This window comes from Amblyomma americanum, chromosome 2 (assembly GCF_052857255.1).
Source record: "Amblyomma americanum isolate KBUSLIRL-KWMA chromosome 2, ASM5285725v1, whole genome shotgun sequence".
NCBI lineage: Eukaryota > Metazoa > Arthropoda > Arachnida > Ixodida > Ixodidae > Amblyomma > Amblyomma americanum.
The window spans coordinates 139,013,291-139,024,759 of record NC_135498.1 but is presented as its reverse complement, the minus strand read 5'-3'; the positions used below and the strand labels follow the sequence as shown (position 1 = coordinate 139,024,759).

General features: G+C 45.8%; 1 protein-coding gene across 1 annotated transcript; it reads left to right on the top strand.

Moving 5' to 3' along the window:
• Nucleotides 1-1,157: 1,157 nt before the first annotated feature.
• On the top strand, nucleotides 1,158-10,694 carry LOC144120085 (membrane metallo-endopeptidase-like 1). Its single transcript, XM_077652549.1, has 5 exons — nucleotides 1,158-1,220; nucleotides 5,750-5,805; nucleotides 7,661-7,719; nucleotides 9,997-10,048; nucleotides 10,601-10,694. The coding sequence occupies exons 1-5, from the start codon at nucleotides 1,158-1,160 to the stop codon at nucleotides 10,692-10,694; spliced, it is 324 nt and encodes a 107-aa protein (XP_077508675.1).
• Nucleotides 10,695-11,469: the final 775 nt, after the last annotated feature.

Here is an 11,469-nt window from a genome sequence, read left to right as displayed (position 1 = left end):
TATTTTTCTTAATTTTTCCACCATGCAGTGACCATCAAGTGAAAGTTGACTGTATTATTAAATGAATAAATACAGTAAAATAAATAAAACTTCGGACATGCTTACCGTCTGCGCCGATGGTGACCATAAGACCTGAAACGTGAGTGCCGAAAATCTCGCCGCCCTTTAAAAGCCTATTCTTGGTCGTTCTGAATAGCCACCCTTGATGCAGAAGACGGCAACCCAGTGTTGTACATGTAAAGTTTCTTTTTAAAAAAAAAAAAACCCTGATACCACTCGCAGATCCTAAAAGCTTACCTTTTCTCGGGAGGGAAAGTTTATCTTTCGGTGCGGCATGTAGTCTCGCGCTGTTTTTTTTTTAGTTGGCCGTCCGTGGCGTCTCAAGCCGTCGGCTAGCATTGCAGCTGCTTGGTACGTAACTATAGTCGACAACAACGAAATCCTAAAATGGTCGGTGGTCTTAACTGTCCTCTAGGCTTTTAACTCCGTCTCAATAACTCTCTTCCTAAGGAAAGAGAGAGAAACACCAAGTTCTCTCTCAAAACGCGACGTGCAAATGCTTTAGTCATCCGGTAAAAAAACTCCGTCCCAGCCAAATACTCTCCGACTCCCTCTTTTTCCTCCCCAGATCTAGCGTTTACGAACATAACACTACCATCTTAACAAGGAGGAGTAAAAAGAGGGTAAACTCCCCTTTGAGCACGCACCGTTTTATGAAAGGGAGCGCCCTAGAGGACAGTTTACTCATTTTCTGCTCCCATCTTTGAGTACACACACTCACACACTAACAAACACACGCAATCGGCTTTTCTTGTAATGGGAATTCAAGTGCCTTTGCATTAAAATAAAATGACCAATACATCTCAGACAGTATTATGCCCCAACTCTTCAACACTACCGTAAATATAAACCTTGAAATGTTTGTGCGCTACAGGGAAGCTTGAAATATTCTCTGCCGTAAAAGTAGCGGCCAGTTTTAAATTTTCTTTCCAGAAAGTCGCTGTACAACTACGCCGGCCTGAGAGTCATGATGACATGGGCGGAGAAAACATCTGAGCTATTTCGGAATGCTTCCTGCGAACTTAAAAAAAGTTATTGTGGGAGTCGTCACCGACAGTCCGAGGTGGAAAAAGTGCGTTGGCATCAACAACGACGCTATGCCCGAGATTGTCGGTCGTCTCTACGTACAGCACAAGTTCAGCAGAGAAGCCAACCAAGAGGTAACCGGAAATACTATCTAACGATAGTTGCTGGCACAATTCGTTGGTAAAACATTTAACTCAACAGAGCCATAAAGAGCAGGAATAAGTCAAGTATTTTCAGGTTCTTGAGGAGAGATAATGCTGGCAGAGCGGAAATCCGTCTTAAAGAGAGATAGGGAGCAGGGATGTGTGTGTGTGTGTGTGTGTGTGTGTGTGTGTGTGTGTGTGTGTGTGTGTGTGTGTGTGTGTGTGTGTGTGTGTGTGTGTGTGTGTGTGTGTGTGTGTGTGTGTGTGTGTGTGTGTGTGTGTGTGTGTGTGTGTGTGTGTGTGTGTGTGTGTGTGTGTGTGTGTGTGTGTGTGTGTGTGTGTGTGTGTGTGTGTGTGTGTGTGTGTGTGTGTGTGTGTGTGTGTGTGTGTGTGTGTGTGTGTGTGTGTGTGTGTGTGTGTGTGTGTGTGTGTGTGTGTGTGTGTGTGTGTGTGTGTGTGTGTGTGTGTGTGTGCGTGTGTGTGTGTGTGTGTGTGTGTGTGTGTGTGTGTGTGTGTGTGTGTGTGTGTGTGTGTGTGTGTGTGTGTGTGTGTGTGTGTGTGTGTGTGTGTGTGTGTGTGTGTGTGTGTGTGTGTGTGTGTGTGTGTGTGTGTGTGTGTGTGTGTGTGTGTGTGTGTGTGTGTGTGTGTGTGTGTGTGTGTGTGTGTGTGTGTGTGTGTGTGTGTGTGTGTGTGTGTGTGTGTGTGTGTGTGTGTGTGTGTGTGTGTGTGTGTGTGTGTGTGTGTGTGTGTGTGTGTGTGTGTGTGTGTGTGTGTGTGTGTGTGTGTGTGTGTGTGTGTGTGTGTGTGTGTGTGTGTGTGTGTGTGTGTGTGTGTGTGTGTGTGTGTGTGTGTGTGTGTGTGTGTGTGTGTGTGTGTGTGTGTGTGTGTGTGTGTGTGTGTGTGTGTGTGTGTGTGTGTGTGTGTGTGTGTGTGTGTGTGTGTGTGTGTGTGTGTGTGTGTGTGTGTGTGTGTGTGTGTGTGTGTGTGTGTGTGTGTGTGTGTGTGTGTGTGTGTGTGTGTGTGTGTGTGTGTGTGTGTGTGTGTGTGTGTGTGTGTGTGTGTGTGTGTGTGTGTGTGTGTGTGTGTGTGTGTGTGTGTGTGTGTGTGTGTGTGTGTGTGTGTGTGTGTGTGTGTGTGTGTGTGTGTGTGTGTGTGTGTGTGTGTGTGTGTGTGTGTGTGTGTGTGTGTGTGTGTGTGTGTGTGTGTGTGTGTGTGTGTGTGTGTGTGTGTGTGTGTGTGTGTGTGTGTGTGTGTGTGTGTGTGTGTGTGTGTGTGTGTGTGTGTGTGTGTGTGTGTGTGTGTGTGTGTGTGTGTGTGTGTGTGTGTGTGTGTGTGTGTGTGTGTGTGTGTGTGTGTGTGTGTGTGTGTGTGTGTGTGTGTGTGTGTGTGTGTGTGTGTGTGTGTGTGTGTGTGTGTGTGTGTGTGTGTGTGTGTGTGTGTGTGTGTGTGTGTGTGTGTGTGTGTGTGTGTGTGTGTGTGTGTGTGTGTGTGTGTGTGTGTGTGTGTGTGTGTGTGTGTGTGTGTGTGTGTGTGTGTGTGTGTGTGTGTGTGTGTGTGTGTGTGTGTGTGTGTGTGTGTGTGTGTGTGTGTGTGTGTGTGTGTGTGTGTGTGTGTGTGTGTGTGTGTGGGGAGAATTAGAAGTGTGCACATATGCTTGGAATGAACCTAAGCACAGCAAACTCTTATACAACGCCCATGATGAATCGCAGTCATTTTCCCAGATAACTGCAGAGTACGCAGAGTACCGCCATGCGAGGCACTTACACTTTCCCATTTCAGGTCGAAGACCTTGCCAGGCGGATCACAGCAGCCTTTAACGAGAGGTTGCAAACGGCTAAATGGATGGACAATCAAACGAGAAATGTCGCTGAGAATAAGGTGCCTTTTATCAATTACTCCACACAACCAAAAATTTCTTCACGTAGTCTATAGACTGTCCACAGACTTTTGTCAATGAAGTCTATAAAAGTTCTTAGACAAGCCCCATTGATTTGTGTATAGAAAATGTATATTATATACACGGTTTGCAGACTACTTGCAGATTTACGGCTTTAAACAGTTAGCACAATTCTCTAAGGACAGTTTATAAACTATTAAAAGACAAAGCAAAAATCGATATGAAGTCAATAGAGTCTGTAAGAAGTGTATAGAAAGTCATTAGACTATTTTCGTAATTACACAGTAAACACAAACTATATTGTATTGCTCTAAAACCAGGACATATTTTAACGCTAATGGAACCTGTGACCAAATATTTTGCTCACAGATCCAAAATCTGGCCAGGGAATAGCTCCATACTACAGCATATATACACTTTACCGACACGTTCTGCAACTAATTATAACAAACTTTTGAGCGAAACATGCAGCTGTTACATTGGAGCTCATGAATGCATTGCCTTTCCGTTTTGCAGCTGAAGAAAATGGGAACAAAAAATTTGAAAACCGGAATGGCTGCACAACAACTCTTATCTAGAGAATATTTACCAATACCTGAGTATGCGGTCTATCTACGCCTTATCGCCGACTGTGACCGCACTTGGTAGTGCCTCAAGTGAGATACGTAGTTTTCCAGCAGTACGTTTTCATTTCAACGAATGGCAGGCGCCATCTTTCGCTTGCCCCGATCGTGCCTTGAGCCATTGCTTATCGAACTCAGCTGTTCGTGTAGGCTTTGTGCAAGCATACGACATTAATCAAGCATGATAAGCGATGAATTGAGCACAGAACGATTTGAAAGGTATGGTCGCACAGTTACAAAAATAACAGCATGACGGCTAGAAAGTTATGTGGAAGACTATAGAACCAATCTAGAGGTGAAAAAATTAGTTTTAACGCCGTTAAACCGAGCAAGACGAGCCAAAGCACTTGTCCTAATTTGTTTTACTCTTCCCTAGCAATTGCTTTACATTGTCCTTCAAGACAATTTCTCTTAAACTTTCGCACCTCATGGCCTTCCCCTAGTCGAGGGTAAAGGGTCAAAGGTCAAGGGTCAAAGGTCGAGGATACAGAGGCCCATCGATTTTTCAGCAGGGCTTAGTGTAGTAACGCTTTCGCACTAAAAGAAGTGCCAGCGTTTCGGGAGCAACCCAGATCTTATATCAGGGATGAGTGAACTTTTATATTTCATTCTTTCGAAACCTCTGTTGGTGCCAGTGTCTTTCTTCCTTACAAGCCAAAACAGAAAGACTCATCCATGGACGCCTTTAAGCTAAGGGTATAGCGGATTAGCTTCAGCGCGGAGATGTCACACTATGCGGTAGCAGTGTTATTACAATAGCCTTGCGAAAATATCGCTTTGCGTTCAGCTATGCTTTTATAGATGCGACTGGCGTGCCATGGAATACATTTGGAATACAGCGGCGACAGCCAGAGCGGTTTGTGACGTTGTAATGCAACTATGGGCTCATGGGGCTTGCTCACAGGGTTGGGGACCAGCATGGGATCACGAAGGCTTAGAGAGCGTCCGAAGGGAGCAAAGAAGTTAAAATAAAGAATAAATACGTTACGGTTTTAACGTACTTAAACAGAGCAGACATGCGAAAGCGTTTGTTTAGCCTGACTGGCTCATGGTTTTCTCTGCTGGTTCATCGGCATATCTGGCGATGGCATTAGACCCAGGTTAAGCTGATCTGATCTGTTCGCGCCGCAGATGGAAGTTGATGAAGATGACGATGTGCAATGCACAGCGCGGTAGTGTGTTGCAGCTTAACGCGAAGCGTGTTCGGCTGCGGCCATGGCGTGGCGCTGTCGTCGAGTGAGGGGCCAGCGAAGCTGACGTGGTCGCTCTGCCGCGGGCTCGAATTACACTCGCAGCAATATTTATTTATTTATTTATTCGAAATGAAGGTCAAGGCTTCAGCGATGGCCAGGTTTTCGCAGCTTTGGTCCTGAAGTAGAGCTTTTTGTGTAAGAGTGATTACTGTTAGGCTCCCGGATAACTATTGAGAGGCGTGTAGCCCAACCTAAGTAATATCCACATCACTTTTTAGAATTTCGAAAACGCGATTACCATCGGAGCTTTGGACGAACAAAATTTTGCTACATAGCGCGAAAATACATGTGCTTTCGAGAAGCCTGCAGGCAAAGCAAAATCTCCGGCGCAATAAAATGTACGAAAGAGCAAAAATTTAATGAGCTACAGCGCTGAGGGAACCACGTTTTTCAAATTATAAAAACTGATGTGTGTTGATTACGGTGGGCTACACGCCTCTCAATATTTACAGAGCTTAACAATAATAGTAAAAAAATTAACTATTCACTATTATTTACCAGCCTGCTAGTTCGCACATCTTTGCTGTATTCTGACGTGCTACACCGCTGACAATGTTGTGCCAAAGAAAGCGCTTTTCTAACTGAAAAGCCTATATTGAAAAACATTGTGTAAAGTCTTAAGCGGAACATCCTGTACAGAACTAATACGTAATGACCTAGCTGTTCAATACCTACAGACTTCTTTTTCTGCAAGCACCGCAGCTGTGTCAAAACTGTTCCTTCGCGCAAATACTGCACTGGATACAGCATAACCAATTGACGCGGGAAATGCTCAAGCTGCGACAACCATACGACAAAGCCGAGTAAGTTGTCACTTCCCTGGCTCAAGATTCTTTGGCGTGCCCACAGCGAAAACAAATCCGCCCCAACCAAAAACATCAAATCAAAACAATAATCATGCCTTTTTGCTTAATGTGACGCCTTGTCTATTAAAGTGACTACGTATCTAATCATTAATTGGCACCGAGTTAAATAAAAATCGGTTAATGGGCAGGTAATAAGGATAGTACTAACTCAAATACTATCGGAGCCAGAAGTATCCGGGAGAGAGAGAGAAGTTGTTGCCAGGAAGAAAGAAAAGGGAAATGCACAGGCCTGCCCACTGGCTCAAGCCGAGCCACAATCGCTACCACGCGCAGATAGTAGGAGAGTTGAAAGATGGGATAGAAAGACAGGATAGTAAAGATGCGCTCAAGACAAGGCCGATCCCGGAGGCAGTGCAATACCAGGTCAACCGTTAACGGGAGTGAAGCATCCTTCAAACTCGCCGCCACATTTCAAAAATGAGTCCAATTGGACCTGTAACAGATACTCTACGGGGTCCGGACGACGCGCAAGAGACGAGTTAATTGCATCCGGGCGCCACCTGGTGGCCCGGTACTCTGCGATCACGATTTTGCATAGCATTTCTCTTTCGTGCGCCTCCTCGTCTGGAAACCTCTTTTCTGATTTCCTTGCACCTGGAGCAGAAAGCGACCCACAAGACGAGCAGATAGAGTATAGTGTCTCAAGAAGTGAGCCGCTATTCTATAAAACTTCACCGAGAACATCCCATCTGACAAAGAACAGTTCTTCCTTTGAATTTCGCTACTGTAAACAGTCTTTGTCAGGGAAAGAAAGAAGCGCCACTCGTAAGCTATCATGCATTGATAATCTGAGCGATGGCAATGCGGCTTCAGCGTGTGTCCGAGGTCGCTAGCGATAACAGCACCACAAGCGGAGATCATGACATCGAGCAGCGTGCCGCCGCGGGCTGCCGAAGTATCGCTTCGCGTAATGAATTCGAAGACGCACAGAGAAGCACGCCACGTACAATTTTGATAACAGAGCGCCCAGCAACCAGATGACGCTGAACAACACGTCAATAACAACAGCACAGTGAATGAATAGGTAGAATAGGATAGGATGAACTTTATTGCTCTACTTTCTATACACTTCAGAGTTCAGGGGTCGTTTTCATCTTGCGATGTCCTCGCCCTCTTCAACCGGTGGAGCCCTATTCCAGGTCCGCATTGGATCTGGCAGCTTTTACAGCAAGAATAAAAATGGGGTAGAGCGCATATTGCAGGTGCTCTCCGATCATGAATGGCAGTTTAACATTATCCCTCAAGAGAAAACAATACAACAGCAGCATCTTACCGGCACTCACCTACGGGACAGAAACGTGGAGGGTAACGAAAAGGGTTCAGCTTAAGCTAAGGACAACGCAGCGAGCCATGGAAAGAAAAATGTTAGGTGTAACGTTAAGAGACCGGAAGCGGGCAGAGTGGGGGAGGGAACAAGCGCGTGTTAATGATATCATAGTCGAAATGAAGCGGAAGAAATGGGCTTGGGCAGGGCATCTTATGCGAAGGTGAGCTAACCGCTGGTCAGTAAGGATAACGGAGTGGATTCCAAAAGAAGGCAAGCGTAGCAGGGGCGGCAGAAAATTATTTTAACGGATGAGATTAAGAAGTTTGCAGGTGTAGGGAGGGTACATCTGGCAAAGGACAGGGTTAATTGGGGAGACATGGGAGAGGCCTTTGTCCAGCAGTGGGCGTAATTAGGCTGGTGATGAAGAATAACACGAGGAAAGTTAGGCCTACTGGCTTTCCTTTTTTTTTTGCAATGCATTCCAGCATGCTTTGCAGAACGCTTTGTTTTTCTTTGTCACTGCAGTTGGATTGTCGGTTCTGCTGTCGTGAACGCCTTTTACAACCCAAGCAACAACGAAATGGGTATGAACAAGTAGCGTTTTGCATCGATACCTGTTAGATACCACTTAGCGCTTCGATGACTTCTGATTTTAGAAACGTCTCCTTTTAAACGGGGTGGTGAGTGGTGCCACCATCCTCGGTATTTCTTTTTCTTTATATTTATCTCACCAACCTGTCAATTCTAACGGCATTACCTATCAATTCGTAATTTTTTGTTGCTTGTAAATTTTATTCACTTTAACGTTTTCCCAGTTTTTAATCCTGACATGCATCCGTACGTCACCTGCCTACTTTTTAGACAACATTCTTCCAATCGCATTTTTTGCTAAAGCCTAGCGCAGATTCTCTAAGATTATATACATTGGCTCTAATACCTTAGGTCTCAGGGAGGGTGGCTGTGACTGTACCGACGTTGGGACGGACAATGTCACATTGTATTAAATTATATATGTTGAATTGCTTCTACGAATTTACCGCTCCCGCACTCGTGCCATCTTCTTGGTTAATTTTATTCTTGTAGCTTGGTGTTCTAAGACGCCTTGATCTCGCTTGAAAGCGCAGCGCGCTGCCTACTGAGTTGCCATTGAACGTTGCCCTCCTGATTTGCCGGTTCCGTTGTCTATGCAGGTCTAGAGCCTGCTTTCTTTCCTTTGGGATAATCCAGTTCTGAACATCTGCGTTTTTTTACTTTCGTTTAAAGCTCTCTGTACCTCCATCACGGTTTCCTTCATACTTTGTGCTGAGTCTCCTAGTCCTTTTCCGCCACTTTGAGTGAACGCTCTTGCTACGCAAGTATATAAATACCTTAAGTGTCCACCTGTTATCGTCAAATTTCGCAAGGTATTCCTCGTAGAATATTGCACTCGGAGGTTCCCGTACTTCGAACGATGTTCAGCCCATATTCCCCTGTAATTCCTCGTGTTTGGTTTTTGCCGAGGCCACCTGATGTTAATCTGTCAGCACTTCACTGATTTATTTCCTGTCCCGACTGGTGCCCTTAAGCATAAAGTCGCATTCCCAAAAGCAAGCTCTGGCACATTTATTTCTTTCCAAATGCCACTCAGTACTTAAGACCTGTTGTGCCCCCTTCGCCAAGGCGCCGAGTTAAGGGAGCTAGTTCTCAGCGTCTGAAGGACCCGGAAGAGCGTTTACTTATCTGGATCTAGAATATATAGGATAGATGACTTAAACACGTAGTTAGGAGGCTAGGCGCACAAAATAGCCGCTATGCAGGTACACATATTCGTACATAAAATCAGTGTATAGACAAGCCAATAATTAGAAACCGAAAGTTACACACAGATTGCATCGCGTATTGAACTTTAGTTGTCGGTAGCCATAATAGAGAGTGCCGTAATAGAGAGTTTTAGAACAGTCCCACAACAAATACAAGTACACAAAATAAAAACCGCTGGAAAACGCGGTTGCCAAACACGGCAACAGTACCGACCGCAATGCGTTGCCGTATTGGCCGTGCGGCTATCCGACTACGTTTTATGTGTTCAATATTCGACAGCATGGGTAGGTGGAACGCACCAGCGTATAGATGTTCTGAAGTCTGAGCTGATGATGTCGATACCGTCGGATGAATCAGACATGCGAACCACGATAGTGCTATTCCAGAAATCCTGATTGGCTCACCGGCAGTAGCGTTATCAATGACGTCACCATGCAGAACGGAGAAACGAAGAACGGAGAATGTTAACCATCCACTCTATATTTCCATCTCGTTTTGTATTTATTTTATGCGCTGAATGTCATGTGCTCTCGAATGGAAGCAAAAAGGGGGCAGACTCTTTGTCAGGCATCCATTAGCCTTTTGGTCTACGCCGTAGGCAACTGTACCATACGTTGTCAGAATATATACTGACTTTTACTTTGAATTCTCATTGACTGGAGGGAGGCGACATCACCTGCTAGGAAGTGATGTCGCCAGATCGGGGAATACCTACCAGCCGTAGGGAAGTGATGTAATTGGACCGTAAGTGACGTCACCAGACAAGTTTTGTCTGCGCGGAGACTCCGCCTTCCAAACGCGGCAGGTGGCAAGTGGTGTACGTGAAGAGCTTGCCAAGAGCAACCTTGGCGTCTTAACCGCCCCACTAATCACTTGCGTCAAAGGCAACAACAGCTTCGAAAACTGTCGCAATGCCAACACATAATGAAATTAGGTGCCCCTGTGTTTTTTAGTCTTCATATAAGAGCCGAAACCAGCTGCTACTAACTGTGGAAGGAAAGGCAGACACGCGGCGCACAATTAACTGGAGAAATAAGACATTCGCACCGTGCACCTTGGAGTGTACCCCTCAGGAACCCTTCAAGGCGTCTTCTGCCAGCACAGACTGCCGCGGTAAGTCCAGGTATTCTTTCAAGTCTCAGTACCCTTTAGATTCAGCTTTCGCTCTATAAAAAAAGGTCGCGTTTTTCTACAGAAATCTAGAGACTTAGATGATCACCCTCCACAGCACCGTGACGGCTTCAACGACCGCATGTTGACAAAGTGTTCTCATCTGCTTTTGGCAACCGCACATTTCAGCACAGTTGTGCGCTCATTAAGTGCAAAACTGCAAGAAGAAAAACAATTTTCACCAAAGACTCTAGGTAGCGCTGGTAATAAATGCTGTGAGGGTCCTCCCGCATTTGTTCACGTCTGCTGCATCGCGCACTCTAAGCAGAAGGGAGTGAAGAGAGAGTAAAAATAAAGTAAAAAAGGCTGTAACCTGTCCTCAACCCTGCAGCCTTTTTTAAAATGGTGAGCGCTAGGGGACAGCTGCCACCTTCTCTCTTTAGAGTGCAGTAACGTCTTATAAGATTTTTGGGACTGCTGCTGGGATCCGCGTCCCGAGGATAGACATCGTAAAAGCCGACGCTTTTGTGAACACTACCTTAGTTTCGCCCACAGCTCAGTGAAATTTGGAGCCATTGGAATGGTGGTTGGCCACGAAATGACACATGGCTTCGACGACTCGGGAGACTGGTATGAGGAAGTCCAATGATAGTTTTCTCAGGTGCTTCTCTTATTTGATGAAAAACCATTGTCGAGTACCTGACACCAATGGCTTGTCCACTTTAACTTGAAGATAAAAATGCTCTACCGAATCCATTATCAACAGAGTATGTTAAGTGAAATTAGGCTTTTGCTCTAATTTCATCATCAAGGCGTATTATGACTTTTAATATGAAAACCTGAGAAACTTTCTACATACACGTTTGGTGTAACCATGCCATGGTGTGCCTACCCGGATTTAGTGCTGTTAATAGACGCCGTTAGCATGCCGTGTAGCGTGTTAGCCTTACAGGTACCGGAGCATCGAGCAGTCAATGCGCATGCGTAAATCGCCTTGACGGCGCCTGATGCTGCCAGGAACCCGGGAGCTGTAAGGCTCCTCTCGCGCGCTTGGAGCGTCGCGACCAATCAGCGCGGGCTCACCGGCGGTGGGCTGGCTCCAGGAAATTCGGTAACGGTAACACATTACACGGTAGGCTAAAGGTGTTTAATGATGGGAGAGACCAAAACACATGCCATGTGATTTTAAACAAAACACACAGCAAACCGTGCCCGTTAACTCGGTTGTGTGGCTGCTCCTGAGAAGCGGTGGTCCTGGGTTCGAATCCCGGACCAGGACAATTTTTGTTTAACTGCGAAGGCTCTGAGCAAGCTGTACAGCTTTCCTTTCTAGCCTAGTGGCTGCGTTTGGGTGGGTGCCAATGAATAATTACTCTCTTGTTACAAATACACCCCAGCTTCGGGGAGTCCCCTGAACATTTGAC

Coding starts and splice junctions, on each gene's coding strand:
- LOC144120085 (XM_077652549.1), top strand. CDS start 1,158: ATGCCCGAGATTGTCGGTCGTCTCTACGTACAGCACAAGTTCAGCAGA. Junction 1,221..5,749: donor GCAGAGAAGCCAACCAAGAG/GTAACCGGAAAT, acceptor CACTGGATACAG/CATAACCAATTGACGCGGGA. Junction 5,806..7,660: donor CAACCATACGACAAAGCCGA/GTAAGTTGTCAC, acceptor TTGTCACTGCAG/TTGGATTGTCGGTTCTGCTG.